The sequence below is a fragment of the Excalfactoria chinensis genome, chromosome 3, assembly GCF_039878825.1.
Source record: "Excalfactoria chinensis isolate bCotChi1 chromosome 3, bCotChi1.hap2, whole genome shotgun sequence".
Lineage (NCBI taxonomy): Eukaryota > Metazoa > Chordata > Aves > Galliformes > Phasianidae > Excalfactoria > Excalfactoria chinensis.
In genome coordinates, this window is record NC_092827.1 from 56548783 (window position 1) to 56568760 (window position 19978).

Consider the following 19978-nt stretch of genomic DNA (forward strand, 5'->3'; position numbering starts at 1 on the left):
TTAAAAACACTTCTCTGTGCTGTGAGAAGGTTCTTCTAAAAGGAGAGCGAGTCGCTGCAATACTTGAACAACAGAGTAATATTTCTGAAGGTCATAATAATAAAGTAGGGGAAAGAGAGTAATCATTACTGCTCTTTCTTGTAATTAGTTTGCTTTCCGATATCCCACATTGCAACTAGAACATTATTCAAGAACACCCATCACAGTGCTTAACAAGATTTAATGTACATTTATTCTTAACATGTGGAACATATAAAGATTTTATACTGAATAAATGAAATTCATTAAGCCAGAGGAAAAGGAGGAATTTACATCAAGTTTTCTCTTTTTTAACTACATTATCTTGAAATACAAATGCAGATTCTTGTCACTGAAAAATCTTTGAAGTTGTGTTTCTTCCTTTTTTTTTTTTTTTTTTTTTTTTTTTTTTCCTGTATATGTTTTTTTTTGTCTGTAGACTGGTAACCATTTTCTTAAATCAATCCATACGTAACCATTTCCACACCTTGATTTATAAAGCAAATTGTGATCGGCTGCTCTCCCGAAATAGAGCATGACTTTATACATACAGAAACTTGTACATTACCCTCAGTTGTTGATTTTCTGTGTTGGGTTTTTCTTTTTTTTTTTTTTTCTTTTTTTTTTTTTTTCTTTTTTTCCTTTTTTAAATTACTTTTGTTGGAGATATGGCCCAAATGAAAGAAAAAAAATAATTCTACTATCACTTTGTAGATACCACGTCATGGAAAAAAAAAAAAAAAAGAAACTAAAAACTTCATACTAAAAAAAAAAAAAAAAAAAAAAGAGGGTATGTTTAATGTACAACTTCTATATACATCACGGCCCTCAGGCAATAAAAAAATATCTTAAAAAATGATCAAAGGAATCGTGAAGAACTGTCGTCGTTGTGGAAGGTCAAAAAAAAAAACACCAGATGTAGACAAGACAGTTCTGGTGAGGAAGCAATTGATGTTTGTCGTTAGGTTTTTGTTTCAAAATCTTTCCACTTGAACTTTTTGTTTTGTTTTGCTCCTAGCCTAATGCTACCATTTCTCCGGAGGAGAAACCGGTATCGTTTTGTATTCTGACTACTGACTGACGCCCTCCTTGATCCCCTACACCTACATCACTAGAATCTTCTATTGCACAGAGCTTTGGGTCATGGTATACAAGTTTTTTTTTTTAAAGTTTTTTTTTCTCCTTATTTGAAAAAATAAAACACACAGGAACTTGGTACGTTGGTTACTTTCCACCTTTCTGTTTCAAAGCGGTGAGATTCTTTCCATTGTACAATGGGTTGCCGTAACATTTTTTTTCTTTTAAAAGTCACTAGATCGCTTCCCAAAAAAAGATGCAATACAAACATGGAAAAGAACATTGAAAAGGATAATCTATGGAAAAAAAACAAAAGTGTGACCTTTGAACGTACTAGACAGCAACTTTGGTTAAAAAAAAATAAAATAAAATAAAAAGATGTACTTATACACATAGACAGCAAATATTAATTTCGTAACTGTTCAAATTAATAATTTCTTTAATTCCCAATTGGTAAATAGTGAATGGGGCAGAGGAGCAAAGATTCTTTTTTTTTTTCTTTTTTTTTTTCTTTTTTTTTCTTTTTTTTTTTAACCTTCTTCCTACGTTGGATAAACAAGAACAGAAAACAGCCAGTTATATGTGACCCTCTAATCTCCACTCACACATGCTTGGCTTCTCACTTATGTCATAACTGCCCAATCTGAAAAAGTACATCACAGATGACAGATGCGACCAGAGAGTTCAGGACAGCAGATATTGAGATATCCAGCAAACGACCCTCGTGCAAAAGGAACTCTGAGCGGTTCTCGTCCACTCTAGCCATGGCCAGCAAGGCCTTGGCTGCCCTGCACATCATGTCTACGCTAGGCGGCTCCAGAGGCGGAGGCTGCATGTGCATGAGGTTATGCTGGCTCTGCTGGTACTGGGCCATAGTGACCCCATCCTCCAGGAAGCTTATCAAGTTTCCGATGCTTCCCTTCTGCACAGCTATTGCCCTTGCTGCTAATGTGTCCCCCTGGGCAAGGTTCGATAAGAGCGCCATGGACATTTCTCGGCAGACCGGGTTTTTGCGGTCTCCAACGTACCTAACTAAAGTAGCGTAGAGTTTCTCCTGACGACTGAATGGGGGGGTGGCCAAGATAAGGTCCACATTATTGTCCTGGATACTGAGCTTACACAGGGTCTCCAGCACAAGTCTCTGAGGCGAAAGAACTGAGTTGGGCCCCACGGTTGGAAAAGGATCCTGTGCCTCTGCAGATGGGCACACCATCCAGTGCAGCAAGCCATCCAAAATTGGCAAACAGATGCTTTCTGTGTAAGCAGACAAGTCTAGCTGCCCAGAAATGTTGGCTAATGTGACCAATGTATTATCCCTCAAGACCTCGAGGCAGTCCCACCACCACTCATCCTTGCTGCAGGCCACCCCTTTGTCCTCCTCTTCCTCCTTCTCGTAAGTCTGCGGCGCTCTCTTTCTTTCTGGATGCTCATGGTGAAGAAGGATCAGCTTTCCCAGGATCAGCACCAAGCCTGGATGTTTGGACATTTCGGTGTCGTTGCCAGGCACAAAAGACAAGCTACGGACGATATTTGACACACAGATGCAGCGTTTGGCCAAGGAGTCTTGCCAGTGAGTTATGGTGCATAGAGGAGTCTCATCCCGGCTCCTTGGCTCATCCTCTAGCAGTTTAATATTCCGGTGGCTTTTGGCTTGATGGATCCCAAAGGGAAATTTACTGCTCTCTGTTTGGGAACCAGAGTTTGAGTCTTCAGGCAATGCTCCCGGCCGAGCTGAGAGGACATCATCAATGGTTGCTGTTATACTTTTTTCTTGTTGTTCCTCAGATTCACCTTTCCCCTCGAGGTCTTTCTTTTTGCTTGGAGAGTTTGAGGGAGGAGGGGCTTTCCTGCGCGGAGGAATCTCCATCTTGCTTTCAAAGTGAGTCTGGATATGCTCAGTTGTGTCGCCACCACCAAGCTGCCAGTGGAGAAGTCCACTATCAAATTCCTGAACGCGTCCAAGTTTGTCAGATCGATCAACAACAAATAGATTATTTTTCTTTACAATCTTAATTGGCAGCTTGTCAAATTTACTGGCTTGTTTTGGCCTTTCGCTTGGATCAGCAATGGCACCAGGAGTGGAAAAAACAATGCTCTTTTCTTCTCCTTCTACGTTTTCATCCTCCCCCTCCTCCTCCTCTTCATCAAAACAGTCAATACATTCGTCGCTCTCCTCTTTTCCAGCATCCTCTGCCAAGGACTGGCTATCATCTTTCTTGGCTGATTTGTGATCAAGTGCTTTGTGACCTGGATCTCCCACTTCATATTCCATGAGGATTCCAAAAATGTCAATCAGGCATTTTCTAAAATATTCTACTAAAAGCTCAAGAAATCCAGACAACTAAGGGGAGAAAAAAAAACAAAAAACAACAAACAACAACATGAAAAACAAATATTTTTGACTGCATGAAATTTCATACGGAACACTGAAGCGTACAACTTCCTGCCTTCTGCTGTGGACTTATGGCTAGGTCCCTGCATGGCAGAAGCTAATCAAATGAAATTCTTCTAGTTTCTGTCCAACCAGTATGTAACACCAGACCACCACGATTGCATTTGCTTAAAACCTAACAGTACTTTTCTTATGCACTAGCACCTTAGCTACTAGTTAGCCTAGCTGTTCCATCCTGGGAAATGCCTAATATACTTTATTGTTTCTTCAGAGTACTGAAGTTTCTAACCTCTTTGCTTTTCTGAATTGTACATTTATTAGACTCCAGAGGTTGACAATTCTTTATCTCTTCCTTTGTCTCTCTGTCTCTAAAACCATCTGTTCTGTTAGAATATGCAGTTCAGGTTTGAGGTACTGATATCCCAGATTAGTAACCCATCTCTACCGGTATGACTCTCTTTTTGCCTGATGGTATTTCAAAACTGTCATTGGAGCCCAGTGGTGTAAGTCATCCTTCAGAAACAGTTTTCATTTAACTTTAATCCTATTAATTAACTGGTAATCACTTTCTCACAGAAAGGCAGTAGTTGGACTCAATACTAATTTACCCTCAGTTGCTTTATTATTAAAAACTCTTTACTGATATGATACATTCAGGCCAATTGTCTGCCTTTTAATGGTTGTTTTAATTGTGGGCTAATAGATATTTAGCCAAATGTATCCTTTCGCCCATTCTGTATTCTTACCATTGCCAAAAATCCCAAAGAAATGAGAACAAACAGATGCTGGTAAACTGTGGGAATTATCGATTGTCATATGAAGTCCTGACTGACACTGGAAATCAAGTTCAAAGCAAAAGCAACCTCTAAAATCTAAAATGATCTGTATTCTGCGCAATTTGCACAAGGTGTATTAATGCAGTCTCTACCAGAATTCAGAGGAGATTCATCTCCCTTAATTCCAAATATCTGCAACAGTTACAAACCTAACCTAATCATCTAGATTCTTTTTATAATCAGTGATCTTTTAGAGGCCATTTCTGGGGTATGATTCATCTGACCTATTTTAAATCTCTACTTTAGGATGAGATGAATTATGCTACAGATATCCCTAGTTCTAAAGTTAGGTGGGATGAAACGTATAAGCTGTGCCTGTATTTTTTTTTTTTTTTTTTTTTTAAAAAGGTCATTATATTTTAAAAAAGATGAGTTACACTATTAGTAGCAGGGAATGAGCAGAGAAACTCCATTAGATGGCATTACCAGCACGCCATCTATAACAACCACCTAACAGGCTGATAGGTAGAACAGGGTAGAACAGGGCTGAAAAATGCTGGGAGGGAGAGAGGCAAAAGCATACACTATTAAGTTGTATGCCACTATCCTGTGGGCAGACAGTGGATTTTAGCCTTTTAATTGTTTGATAAACCTACTAGTTTTGTACAAGCTTACTTTGTGGGAAGAAGGAACAAAAAGCCCCAACAAAATATCTCACAGCCTAGTATAAGGACTAGTGAGTAAGACAAATAGCAACTGAAAGACAGTCTCAAAATCTAACATCATTCTGCAATGACTTTTTTGGAATCTTTTTTCAGCAAAATTACTAATGCAACGCTATTTTCTGGGATTATCCTTGTTCAACAACAAATGTGAACTTACACATTAGTCTTCTGCCAGCGTTAACACTCTTACGTTCCTATGTATCCCTTTCCACAAAAGTTGCTCTCCTTTTAAGCTTATTATTTCCCCAGTTCCACCCTTACGTACATTTTGTTACTCACTGTTATCAAATTACAAATTGAAGTTTTGCAATATTCCGACTTATGTTAACATATTTTAAGAGACTTCAGCGTTTTCATATATATCTTCTAAGTGTTTTCTTTCCTTGGAGAGTTTAGAGGTATTCTGCTTTCCCACCTACCTGAGAGAGGTTGAAAGTAGCGACAGTGCTATCATCATATAGCAGAATATTAATAGTGTCTAGCGCCCAGGTACTTTCAGCCAAAAGACCAGATTTAAGAGACATCATCACTCTCCAGGCCTCAGGAGTTACTGGAGAAAGAAAAGCATAAAACAGTATTAGTGCAACCTTTGAGAGTTGAAGACTTGCTATGTTTTGAAAGAATAAACTGTGATGTTCTGAGGATGCAAAAGATATAGAAAATAGTTACTGAATAATTACTGAAACACTGCTCAAGACCCTGGTTTCACCACTTAGCCCTGTTATGTTTTTCTCTCTTTCTTAGTGCTAATTCTGGAGAGCATTTTAATGGGGCCATTCATCTTGACCCTGCTAAAGAAATCATCTTACAAACTTCTAAGAAGCTGGCTGTAACAAACAATACATAAATGCAAGCAGAATATTCTGTCATGAATATGGGAATCTGAGGTACGGGAACTGGAACGTGTGAAATATAACAGGAATCCAAGATAAGAAGATACTTAGGAAAGAATTTGGAGAGAACAGAAGTGACAAATAATATGGCATGAAAAAATGGGCTATTCCACCTTACTTAGGCGGACACTGTAAGGGCACAGAGCAATAGCTCTGTTGTGAGCTTCCATGGAACGAGAACGTGGAAATCTCTGCTCACCTAAACTTTGCACCAGTGATTTAACAGACTTTCTGGTGGATCTTTCAACAAATAGAATTTGGAAGCCCCAGACAAGTTTTATTTTTAATGTAATACTGCACTTTTTGAGAACTCAGGTCTCCATACAGAAAACTGATTTCATGTAGTTATATGAAGTTATGAGTTATATATAGTTATAACTTGCTGGTATGAGATCTGTCATTCTCACTGATACATATTCTATTGCATTTTTAGTGAACGCAGAATAGCTACCAAAGTTAATTACTTGTCAAAGCAGTCTTAACAAGTAAAAGAAAACAAAAACCAAAGATCCTTTCTCCCAACCTTGCTCCCAAAAGCATCTGGCTTTTGTTTTTGTACTTACCAATATCTTTTGAGGTAATCTTTCGCCTTGGTTTTAAGACTGGTTGCGATGCTTCTACAGAGCCTGGGGGGAAGGTAATTTCTCGCCTAATCGGTGGTGGCTGGGGTGGAGGTCCTGTGACCTGTGACACTGGAACTGTGGGTATAACCTTTTGCATCTTCATGGAGGGTAGGAAAGGAGACTTGCTTGGAGACATACGGTTTTCCAAAGAGCGCTGGAAGGATGCTGGACTTGGAGCTCTAGAGATGTGATTTGGCATAGAGGGTGGTGTCTGGTAGGATGACTGAGGAGGCCTAGTGATAGGCTGCATGGAGGCTGAAGATGACATATAAGAAGGCTGACGTTGGTTGACATGAGAAGGCCACTGACTCTCGTGGTTTATCCTCTGGTCAGGTACCATCATATCATCAGTGCGATTCATCCCTGGATACGGTGGGGCCTGTGCAGGGCCTCCTGGACCTTGCCTATTCTGGTAAGGGTAAGGCATATCGTTTCGTGTTGGCCACATGTTCTGCTGAGGACCTTCACTGGAGGATGATGACTGCATGGGGCCACCAATCATCTGGGGAGGTATTCCATGCTGCTGCATTTGTCCTGGGCCCTGCATCCTCTCCCTGTTATACGGATACGGATATTGTCCCTGCATAGGCCTCCTATCAGGCCCAGAGTAAGCATTGCTGTACTGGTTATACATTTCTTGTTGCTGGTTGCCATACTGCATGTTATACATATCCCCTTCGTGGCGTTTGGCTGGAGGCCCATACATGCCGTCCATGTGTCGCTTATAGTTCTGAAAAGAAAAATCAGCAATAAAATTTGTCACTTTTACTACATACACAATAATAGAGATTGGCTGTAAGCTCATCTAAAAAGCTGAAGGCTCCTAGTTCTGGAGGGCTTGTGATGATTCCAGTCAGGCACACAGTGCCGTGATCAAGGCTTTCTGTTTTAGCCTCTGTTGTGCCGCATTTGTAACTTAATTTTAAAAGGAAACTTATCCCTGGGCTAAATGTTCTCATTCTTGCTCTTGCTTTCCCCCCTTTCCCTTTCCAATTCTGTCAGATGAAATTCCATTGGCCACTTAAGACATGCATGAAAAGGCAACAGTCCCCACCAACAAGATATTTTCATTCCTTTTTTATGCTTAGCCTGCTAAGAAGACAAATCTTAAAAAAAGTCAAAACCACTCTGTGATTTAATCTCTTCAAGGGACAAACTCTTAAAATATCAAGATACGCTGCAAGCATGCATGTCTGAATGCTGGATATTATGACAGAGCATAAGAGACACACAATATATTTACTAATAGGAGAAAACGTTCCCCTGCCTTTGTTACTCTGCATAATCCTCTGAAGCACGGTCCTGCTTGGGCAACCAGCCCTCCTTCCCAAACCATCCTAATCACATTTAATTTATTGTGAGATCATTGTAGCAACTGCTCACATCGATAAGCCCTATTCTGCCTTATGCAGGTTCTTATGCTGCTGATCAGTAATGAACGAAGCAACGTTCCCTTCTTGTTTTTCACCTTCTCAATTGGGGAACACTGTGTGAGATAAGCTGTTATATAGTCATGGTAGCTGAGCTGCTTATAAATCATACAAGCTTGTCTCAATTTAAGACAGCAAGACAAAAAAAGATGGGTTGTGTTTTGAGGAAAAAAGTAAGTGGTAAAGTTTGCAGGGGTGCTTATATCCTCAGGGAGTCTGATGCACAGTTCAAACTACACCGAATGCTCTCAAGCAAAAAACATTTGAATTAAATTGGCAATTTCTGAATATATGATGTGTGTTAAATTCAAAGTTATGGTTCCCAAGGTATCTATATCTACATATAGATAAAATTCTGTATGTATTCTATATGGGTCAGTTAAAACAGCTCGGGGATTCATAAACTCATCTTCCAAATTTGGTGCACATAAAACTGCAACTGCTGAATTGCTTGAAAGTATATGTATTTTTAACCTGCTATAGAGCTGCCTGGCTACTCAAGAAAAACCTATTTTCAGTCTTACATAAACTACTTGCTGTGGTAAATTCCACGCTTTGGGCCAATTCATACATTAAGAACTGACTCAGTAGCTGCCGCACCTAAAAAGAAGGTGCTTGTTTTGCTACAGGGATTCCACATGCTTAAAGCAGACACCTGGGAATGAAGCATGTGCCTTTTTCAAGGTAGTTCAGAGTTCTCGTCTATGCAGTGGCAAGATGCTTAATAGCAACCAAGTACTGAGGACAGTGATGCACCTCAATTCCCACTCCTGTGTAAGGGTTCAGCAGGTGACCAAGGCCGCACAATGTGTCTCTCCCCACTGGGAAAGGGGAGTTGTGAGACCTCGCAGAAGACAAAAACACACTAACACTGGTAACCTGCTGTGTAATAACTCTTGGCCTGTAAGCATTCATACAAGAACTGAAAAACCTGGCTCAAAGTGCTTTGTTAGCCCCAGGGGTTCATGCACAAAGCACCTCCTTCACAGTCATTCCCTAGCCTTCAGGCTATGGATAAAACTATGAAAGGGTTATTTTTCACATTCTTGAACCACTACAAGGTGAAACCTAGGAAACTGAAAGAATATGGTTGGAGCAACCTGGTCTTTAGCTAGGTGGAAAATGGAAAAGGGGAATGCTTTGGGAGTGGGTGCCCCCTCTTTGAGCAGTGAAACGCAATCCCAGACAGAAAAGGACTATCTGTAAGTAGCTGAAAACTGGTGCATTTTTATAATTGTATCACAAGGAAATGCGTTCTATTTTGGAAGCTAGCTTCAATTATTGTGTGACTAGAACTGACTTCATAACATGAAACTCCAACCTTGAAGCCTGTGGAATTTTGTCATTAACTTACAAGATGTTATTTTACCCACAAAACAGTAATGATACATCTTACAAAAACCTTAATTATTAGTATCATCTGTATTTACAAAGATTTTATAAACAGAGACTGAAAAGTACAAATATTTAAACTATGATTAATACTAAAACATTTTTTTCATGTATTTGTAATGTATTACTAGAGAGAAGACATAGGGAAAATGCCATCTGATATATATTAAAGATAAGTAACTCAGGTGACCCACCACAGCATTCTAAATAACTGTGAGTACTGCGTGTTTTACACTGTTCTGGTTTTCTGTTGGGTTCACCTGGCTACGTGACATAATTTGAGTCCATCTGCCAGTCAAGCAATATTTTCCAATTTGCCTCTGAAGGTGAGGCAGCACCACTTTACTAGCCTATTAATTATATTTTCCCCCTGTGCTGATTATTAGCTTGGGACATTCATTTGACACACATTCAAAGCCACAAAACTTCTAGAACTTCTGTTAAAATATATGCCCTTCCAGGTGTAATGAACATAATCTTCAACAGCAGGATATATGCTGCTTATCCTTATGGGCTGTGATTCTGACCTGAATTACAGTGCTCATCTGTGCTACAAGACATACATCTCATCAACAAAGTTTTGAGTGTATACAGAATTTTTGACTGGCATTTCCTAAAAAAAATAAACAAAACCACTACGAATATGGCTGTTTTCCTTTCTGTTTTCCTTTCTCCTACCTGCTGCTGTGGATACATTCCAGGTTGATGTCCTCCATACGGTGGCTGTCCTGAGGGAGGTCCTTGTCCTGGATACTGTTGCCCATATGGTTCGTGCCTAAAATGAAGCATTCAAATCAACACTTAGAGCTGCTGGAGTTTCTAAGACAACAGGGAAAGGACACTGCTCTCACAAACTTGCACCGTGAAGATACTCGCCATCTGGAATCAAGGTGAAGACATGGTGTGGGATGGTCCAGAGACCACCCAGAGAAGGAGGAAGGCAAAGCAGATAGAAGAGAAGCAATGAAGATGCAGTGGAGAGATTTAGGAGTAGTATTAGGAATGGGAATAGTGTACGATCAGCAAAGAGGTAAGAAAGGCAGCTGCAGTGACACTGGGAACCAGTCACAGCAGGATAAATTCCTGATGTATATAGTTCAAAGGCTGAGCATGTCAAGATTCTAACTTTTTTACAGCGTAGGTTTACAAGAAGACTACTTTCTGGATGAAGAATGTAATAAATGTATAGGCGTATACGTTAAGTACACAATCAATGCCTAACTGCTAATTTGAAGAGAAATTCTAAGATTCTAAACTGTGATATACTATAATACATAGCATTTAAACACATCTTCACTGAGTAAAAACAGCACTTTTACAATTTTGCTAAGATTCATGTAATTTTTAACTAAAGCTACATAATGAGGCATACAGAAGAGGCAGAGCTGAGCTGTACTTGGAAACTTACCTGCAGCCCCTTCTAACCTCTGAGGGGCACTGCAGTGCAACTGCAGCATCTTTAGCACATCTCAAGGAAAATTTGTTTGCGGAAACGAAGTACTTGGAAAGTCTTAAGACTATAACATTAACACTGTCTTGCAGACCAGTAAGTAATTACACACTGTACATAACCAGTAAGAACTTACCTATTTGAGTATAATAACGGAAATAATATACCACAGAGAGTCTGAGAAACAAAATAGGATTAGGGAACCCGATATGTTAAATGAACTGATGAGACATGGCTTTTCCAAGAGCAGAGATGAGAGTGAAAGCAACAGTTTTTCAGTATCTCCTAAAATGTTGATGTAGATGGATAAAAAATACCTAACAAACGTTAAACAAACCACACAGCTGAAAGGAAGTGCTTACACTCATCCAAGATTGGATGTGCAGTTAGATGAAACTGGGCAAAGGTACATGTTATATATATGTATATATATAAAAGGAAACACTTTCTAAATGTTAGTTTGGTTAGGAACAGGATAACAATAACCCAAGAGAAACTGTGGAAGCTTCAGGACGGGTGTCATTCAATGCTGCACTGAAGAACTCTGGCCTGTACATTCAGTTCAGCGTTGGCAAGGAGATACACAAGGTAGTATGCATGCTCCTTTTCTAACATCTATGATTCTATAGCGACACAAAGTCAACCAATTTTACCAAGCCTCTGTTACCCTCCAGAAACTGAACCGATGGTAAAAACCTAAGTAAGAGCAGGCAAAGCATAAGCAACACCAAGAGGTCGCATATTCTATGTGACCTCACAGAGTCTGCTAGCACTCATTAGCCGGTTATTGAAGATATTACAAACAGAGAAATCAATGTTCACCTTTGCTGGCCAGGGTAACGATTAGGAGAGTACATGCTTGGGTCACTGTTTGAAGGCACCATGTTGCTTTGACCAGGTGGTCCCATACTGCCTTCAGGACCCAGCCCATGATCCGACCTAAAAAATGACAAAGGAAACCCCATTCCGTAAAAAGTACTTATTCTCCGAAATTGGCAACAAAACATATCCCTTAAAGAAAACATTCTCTTGACTTATCATCTTCCACTTTAATCAGACTTCCCAGCATATGACCTGTTGAGCAACATTACAGTTGTGTCACTCCACACACCTACTACTTCAGACTATGAGAAAAAACTCTGCTCCACTGCTGCACTTAGAAGACTCACACTGCATAACTTTGGCTGCCACCAGGAAAAAAAAAAGGGAAGCTAGAGTATACAAGCTAATGAAAGTAAAAGTGGGAATATTGCCAGAGCTGCAAAAACTACTTAAATACTGAATATAATCCAAACGTTCTCCACCGTCTCTGCTTGCTATAACAGTGTTCAGTTGTCAGATGTTTCACTGTTCCTTTTTTTTCCTTTTTAATTCCAAAGGCTTTCCCAGGATAAACAAAGAGAACCAAATTTATTTCTGCTTACTTCACTGAAGGCAAACTTCTGTGGGTCCTGACAGACACACTGAAATACTAGCGCCCCTACAGCTCAGACAACAGACTCCAGACTCTCCAAAGACAATTCGCTAACAGACCACAAACCAAACATAGGCTGTGCATTTTGTTTTCCAGAAAAAGCCCACCAACAACTGTTTAGGTGAAAACACTGCAAGAAGACTCAAGTGCTATTTGCTGCCATCACAGCCCAGCACAGCAGCCAGATGCAGGCAACTGTCAAACACACCCACTTGCTGATCTGCTTCAGCTTGAGTGACTTAGAAGGTTTAACAATTCTTCCTTATTAATTCCTGCGAACAGCTAGATGCAGTCATTACTAATGGTTTAACTCCCAGTGACTTAGTACGATGCTGTAGGAAATACGGGCTGCCGTGTTCTCTGCAATGTGAGATGTGAAAATGAGAAGGGAGATGATGGTTTTCACTAACGGTCTTTGCTTTTTCCTGAAGAAAAACTCACCTCCTGTCATAGCCACTTCCATAGGAGAACTGCTGTCGCTGGCTCATGCTCATGTTGGACATTGCTCCAGATGGACTCTGGTTATACATATCCTGTATTCCACTGTTAGGCATTTGTCCAGGGGTCATGAAAGGCTCATTGCTTCCAGGCACTGCAACAGTAAAGGAAATTAAATATATTATTCTGGGTGTTTGAAGATATCTTTCTATTAAATGATATATTTTAAAATAATGTTCAGATCTCTAACACTGCCAAGGAGAATTAGCTGTGTCTGACAAGCTCTCCAGGGCCTGATGAAAACTCATGAAGTACTACCACTACCATGATGATGGTTATAATAATATATAGGAGCTGCAAGTGAAGAGAATAATCTTATCATACCAAACCAAGCTCATCAGGCACTGAGGCAGCTTCTTCCCTGAGGTCTTTATAGCTGAAGATGAACTTGCTCTTGCTCTTTTCACCCCCAAGAATGTTAAATATGAATTCAAACATAAACCTTACAAAACAGATAAACTTAAGTCTCATAGTTTGGACTGGATTATAAATCCGCAGGAATCAGGCTCCTCTTTTTTCCCATAAAGCACTCTCTCTATATATAGACTTGCTTACAGAAAGGTTACTGTTTCCTAAGGTAGCTTCTTGAGCAGGATGGGCATATTCTTAAGGTCCAAGAAAAGGCACATACAATACTATATTTCATATAATTCCCCAAGCAGACAGAAAGTGGCTCTATTCTTTAGCCCTTACTTGTAGATACTAAACAGACAGACATTTCTTTTTTGACTTAAGGTAAATATGATACATATGACAAAGTGCGATAAACCCACTTAATCTCATGTGGATGCAATAATTAAAATGAATCTAAGACAGAGAGGACCTTCCTCTTATTCCAAATGTGTTGTACTAGTGACTACAGTCCAGGTAACATGATTTAAAGGAAAGATTTAAAAAGCATTCTATCAGAATAGCTAGCTATCTTAAACTATCTCCTCACTGCAACACATATGAGGCAGCTTAATCTTGGTAGGTCCCTTCCAAATGAACTGTTCTAGTCTAGTCTAGTTTAGTCTAGTCTAATCTGGTCTGGTTCACTCTTCCTTTGATTTCTGGACCTCTTTCTGTTTCTCCCTTTTGCTCTCTTTCAATTTCCACTTCTCAATTTCACCTCCTTTATCTGCTCTTCTCTTTGCAGCCACTGTGAGTCCTGCTTAAGTTCTGACTTCACACTTTCCTACATACATGGTATACAAGATTGATTCACTTTAAGCGCATTTTACAATATCCACATAAATATCTGTAAGTTAACTGCCCCAAGGGACACGAGTCAGGCTTGACATTAGTTTTGGTTTTTGCTTTCTAAAAATGGTGTGTTTTAAACCTTTTGTCAGGGGTGTCCAAATGAGAACAGAGTTGAGCTTTCCTATGTTGAAAAACATGTAAATTAAGACATAGAGCATTAGGAGACTTGCTCAGTTGCACACACTGTTCAGCTCTTCCACAGTCAGGCTTGTTTCTTCAGTTTCATCTTCTAACACCGAAGTCCAGCATCTGATATGCAGAGATGCTACCCATATTCATAAAGCATACTGCATTGCATAAAATCTATCCCTAGCAATTTATGCCATTGTTCCTGAAATTTGTTACTAGAAGCAATTTTAGGAAACAGGTAAGCCTAAAATACACAGCATGACCCTGAGAAGGGAAAATATGACCAGGGTAGAATGAAACAATTGCGCTGCATCTCCCTGTTTGGTACAAGAACACCACTCTGCCAACAGCAGAATCAGCTAGATGTGCAGCTCATTCTGATGACTAAGGTGTCCTGATAACATCTATGTCAGTAGGGAAGATGATAGAAAGAAAATACCTTTTCTCATTCCACCAAAAGGATCTTTATTCGGCTCGTATGGCATCCTTCCCATCATATCTGGCATGTTTATTCCCTGCTGGTATGGTGCATTTGGCGTCATGGAGTTTCGCTTCGGGAATGCTGAATCACTTACATCAGAAAAGGGATCATGCACACTAACTGCGCTGTTTCTAGCAGATGAGAAAAAGGAGGCATTAACATCATCGTGTATTCATAAGAACTGTGCAAACAGACCAGACTATAAAACACTGCTGCGTTTGTCAGTGATACAGGATACAGCTGAGGAAGAAGCAAACAACTTTCACAGTCATTAAAAAATCTACCCTTTTATTTTCCCAAGCTTATCTGGGTACTTACCTTAACAATCAGGGCTTTTCTGCTAACTGTGTGTGTCCCTATTAGCCATGTAAAAGTCTAAACTTTTAGGAAATTTCACAAAGCTGTGTTCCTCACAAACACATAAGCTTCATATGCTGTGTCAAATTAGTATTACTTTTTATCAGTTTCACATATATTACCTTTCAAATTTACCAAGCTTTTCCTTGCTCTCTCCCTACAGACAAAACAACTACTTGATTACCTTCCTAATATCATTTCTGAAAGGGATCTCTTGGTCCATCCAGCTGAATCCTCCGCTATCTCACTATTAGTGTAATACTTTTTTGATAATACTCTCAATCTGTGCACCCAAGAAGGAAGGCTGAGGTTCTAAGATGCTGCTACTGGGTTCAACCTCCCACCCCAATCTTCACATATTCACATTCTCTAGCTTGCACTAGTGCTTGTTTGATTCTTCTCTGCTAATGTAGCTCCTAATCCTTCCTCCCCTTCCTTCTCTTCCCTCCAGAAAGAGATGATTCTCTGCCACTTCTAAGACTTGGCTCACCACAGAATCAGATGAGTGCCTGTATAGTTGGGAAAGACTGGCTTTAACTGCTGTAGAGCAACAGCATAAGAGAAAATGAAGCAAAGCCCATTTCATACCTGCCACCCTGCATAGGTGTCATCTGTCCATGAGGTGTTGATGCTGGTGTTGGAGGCTTCAAATCGCCTGGCACTTCTGTCATGGAATTACTGCCAGTAGACTGTGGAGTCTGTGGTCCTTGCAAGGAACCAGAATTAGCTGGAAGATTAGAGAAAAAGGAAATATTAGAAGGCAGTAGCCAAATTACTGCAGAAATAATAATAATCAGTGAGAGAAACTGGTTGTTTCCCTCATGAGCCTGCTTACATCATGCATCTCAATACTTTGTAACCTCCATAAAATCCTCTGAGATTGGGATATGCTGTGAGGTAATAGCCATCATCTTTCCTAGAATCATGAATTTAAACCACTGCCTGAAGCAACACAAATAGAAATCATCTAGATGAAGGATCATTTAAATCAGAGGTCAGAGGTACAAAGTTAATTGTCTATAGTTTACAACAGAGTAAATGAAAAGCTGTTCTTCGGCACAGCCTCTTTATATATATAATCACTGCCACACTACAGATATTTATAAAGCAAATTTCAGCCAGAAGCTTTTCCTACAAATTTAAACTGCTGTATTAATATAAGAACATAATCTAATTTACTACTAAAAGGCAGACGTTTCTGAGATGAAACGTGGCTAATGGTTAGGGGCACAACACAACCCTACGCCATCTTTGAGACAATGTGGCAAAAGACCGAACGCAAGAAATTTAGAGGGCCATCTGGGTTAAGAAGAAAGCATAACACTGTAATAATAGCAATGGACAACTTAAAATGCAGTTAGGGTGACTGTAGAGCATGTGTAGCAAGAGCAGGTCAGTTCTGCAAAAACTTTTATGTTGAGATCTCCGACAGCAATACCTGTGCTACTGCCCTCCTTAACCACAGTGAACAGAATCACAGAATGTCCCAAGCTGGAAATAGCTACATTTTTGATGTGACGATGAATGGAGAGAAGCATGTAATGTTCTACTCTAAAGAGACTGAGCAGTAATAAGGACATTAAATGAATATATCATGTAAGCTAATGATAAATTACATTCGGAATAGTCTTTTAAAAAGTAGACAGTGCAGTTTCTATTTTCATATGAATACTGAAAAGGTCCTCTTCTGACATATGATGTGGCATTTTTCTGATTTAGAAGGTAGTAGATGGGCATCAGTAACAGTGCCTAAGCTTTGCATCAGTTTGCCCTTGTCTGCTTTGGTGCCTGAAGCAGGAATTCTTATGGAGAACTTGTAGGATCAAGTCTTTGGATGCTATTTTCCAACAGAAAAAAAAAAAAATCACAGACCTAATAAACTTAGAAAGACACGTCTTTTTTTTTTTTTTTTTTAATACAAACCTTCGTGTTATCATTGTTAAGTACCTTACTATTGTCGTCCAACAATTAACAAAACCTTAGAAATTACTGTGAGAGGAAAAACTGGAAGCAGCAGCATGGGCTGTTCTTTTCTATGTGAAAGAGAGAGTAGTTTATAATTGACTCAGAATCCTAGAACACACATCACCCTGACAGGCAGAGCTTGTTTTTAACTGAAGAACACCCGTTTTATGTGTTTCATTTATATCTGCAACACGTGTTCCACTATCTGGAAATCAGTCTCAGTAGCAACAGCATATGTAAAATGCACATTTTGTAGACCACACTGTTCCTGTTCTCAACTTCCTAAGGTGTGTTTGGATTATACTCACATTGTAATGAGGTTCAAAAAAAGTTCAAGAAAAAGCTCCCTGTTAGCATTGACACAGTTACAACAACATGTGTAACAGCTAAGGCTACATTTGACTGAGGGCTTTAGTGCTGTAATAAAACATACATGTAAAATAATAAAGAAAATCATCACGTTCACATATAATGAGCCTTTTGTATTTTTGACCCCTGGGTGAGACAGGATCATTTTCCTGCCTTTTTGTATTCTAAGGTCTCCTGCGCTTTAAACACAATGCTGGATTACTTCTAAAAAGCTTGAAAGCATGTCTGAGTTGTCACACACCATCATCTTGTTGTATTAGAACCATGTAAGCAAATATCTTAGTCTACCCATATGCTTGCTGTAAAAAATGATATTGCATAACCCTGCACATTTCTCTGATGATTGGCTTTTAAGCAGCAATTAAGTTCTTCCCTATTCTACCTCAGCAAAGAAATTAATTCATATCTAAAGTAAATCTAAATAAAACAAGTAAAATACTCCTCACCATTTATGAGCTGTGTGAATATACAGAATCTTTCCTACATATAAAAACGTGATTTTTAGATGCCTTTTTTACAAGGAAAGTTTTAAGAACAAAAAGAAGATATCCAACTGGGAACCAGAAAGCTACCTTTCTATCTGCTGGGTGGTAGTTATAGCTGTTCCCTTCCACCTTGACACTTTTCTAAATGACTGCTTTTAAACATATGAAAAACTGAAGGCAAATACTATTTCTAAAAGGTGCAAAGTTTCTGGTACTATTTAGTTAACGTACTTTGCTGTAGGCCTCTGCTGGGTCAGGCACACTCCTATGGAGAAGGGACTGCAAATGTGTCAGTCTCTGGATTAGGTCAACAGCCACCAAAAAGAGCCCAAGTGAGGACAAATATATATCTATGTCATATGCTCATAGGCCACTGAGTAGCTCACCTACATCCTAGTAATAGCATCAGTGGAAACAGCACATCCTTGAGGAAGCATAATCAAAGTGCATGCTTGAAATGTTTACTACTGGTAGAGCAGGTACAATTTCTTCAAGTAACATAACTCTTCTACATGTAGGACATTATTTTCAGTTACTTAAAGCTCTGCAGTGTTTCAGCCAATCACAAGGAAGTTAACCAGATGGATCTTCTCCTCAAGCTAATTTATTTTCTTGGTCCTCTTAAAAAAAGTGTGCCCAATACTGGGCATATGAGTAAAATTAAACTCTTTACAAGATTTCTTAGATGTGTGCTCCTTTCTCAGAGAGTCTGATATGCTGAGTTGCATCTGGGCAGTACAGAAGAGATCATACAAAGGGCAAAGCTTAGAGAGCTGTCACTCAGAATGATACTCATGACATAAATGTCTTGGTGGCTCAGTATTTTTTTTATCTGTAGAATGGGAATCACGCTCCTTTTTTTCTTCAGTGGCTACTGCAAAGGTTAGTTAGTTATTTTAAAGACCTCATATACAGTTGTAATGAAGACCAAGAGGAAAAAAAAACAAACAAGGAGTTTGAGTCTGACTGAATTCTGTGGCACAAATAGAGGCCATCAGTGAGAAGTGAAGTCCTACACGCAGTTCACTCAATGGCAGAATCACAGTACTACTTGGCTTTTTCCTTGCAAAGCCTGCATGGCAGCGTGGGCTGCTTTCAGGAAAGACCCTTTATTTACCAGAACAAAAAGATGCAGAAAAAAAAAAACCCAAAAAAACCAAACCAAAAACCATTAAAAGAAGTGTTTTCTTGCCAGCAATTTTTTTCCTCTAGGAAAAAAGGGAAAAAAAAAAACAAAACAGCAACCTCTTGAAATGCCATTAATATGAGGCCTGACATGCTCTCTAGGATATCCCTACCTTTTGCCAGAAGCTACAAATGTATACTCTAAAGTAAACAATGGAAAGGTTACTGAAGGTTAAGCACATTCACACTCTCCAGCCCAGCAGCCAGCTGCCACGCTGGGAGGGATAATTTACACGGCACAAACCCAGCGCCCCACTCTGGCCTGCTGGGTGCACTGGCTACGGAGTAGCCCAACCCCCCCCCCCCAACCCCCGTCGGGAGCGGGGTGCCTCTGCCTGCCCTCCTCCTCCAACCTCTCACCATCCATCTTCCGTGGGGATTCCCTGGCTGGCCTCACCACTCGCTGCATGACATCACCTGTCTGCTAAGAATAGCACTTCAGTCAGTCAGCCAAGACAGATGGGTTTGGTTACAGAGGCGTTCATCAAACGGCTGTGGAATACCGCGTCGCCCCCCCGCTGTCCCCTCCCCAAGTCTTGTTTCTCTGCTGCCAAGGAAACGCTCCCTTGCTCTCCTCCCAGAACAGGCACATGTTCTCCAGGTCTATTGTGACTCAGTCTCTGCTGACACCAGTGCCAGCAGCTGTGTGTTACTCAGGAGCATCCCTCCCAGCTGTGCCTCAGTGCCCATCCCGCTCCTTTGGCACAGGGTAAATACCTCAGTCTGCAGTTTTGAGAGTCACACACACTAAGCTAACTGCAGCCAAAGATTTACAGTACATCTGCAGCTGCCAGTAGTGATGGGAAATCCCAACCGTAGTGCTACAAGAACTAACACGTGAACCCAGACCACTGCATTGCAGTCCCCTAAGTTCAACCTGCACATCACATCTTTCCCCTGAGGGGGCGGGGTCCTCCCACTGGGACCCGCTTGCTCCAGTTGTCACACTGTATTTCCTAGTGTGCCCACTACAATGCCCCACATTCAAATGGGGGGGCTGTGGCAGCCACACAG

The 19978-nt window shown here is 40.1% G+C and overlaps 1 protein-coding gene across 6 annotated transcripts in view; it reads right to left on the reverse strand.

Moving 5' to 3' along the window:
• Positions 1-213: 213 nt before the first annotated feature.
• ARID1B (AT-rich interaction domain 1B) overlaps positions 214-19978 on the reverse strand; it is a 311674-nt gene continuing 291909 nt past the window's right edge. For 3 of the 6 annotated variants that reach the window (XM_072331169.1, XM_072331165.1, XM_072331166.1), the window contains 8 exons: positions 15549-15687; positions 14562-14734; positions 12692-12842; positions 11599-11715; positions 10005-10101; positions 6445-7234; positions 5408-5538; positions 214-3436 (listed from right to left, as the gene is read on the reverse strand). In XM_072331169.1, coding sequence (XP_072187270.1) covers positions 1724-3436; positions 5408-5538; positions 6445-7234; positions 10005-10101; positions 11599-11715; positions 12692-12842; positions 14562-14734; positions 15549-15687 — 3311 coding nt within the window. In that variant the 3' untranslated portion in view covers positions 214-1723. The remainder of the gene's footprint in view (positions 3437-5407; positions 5539-6444; positions 7235-10004; positions 10102-11598; positions 11716-12691; positions 12843-14561; positions 14735-15548; positions 15688-19978) is intronic. The other 3 variants (XM_072331167.1, XM_072331170.1, XM_072331168.1) reach the window with 1 other exon arrangement.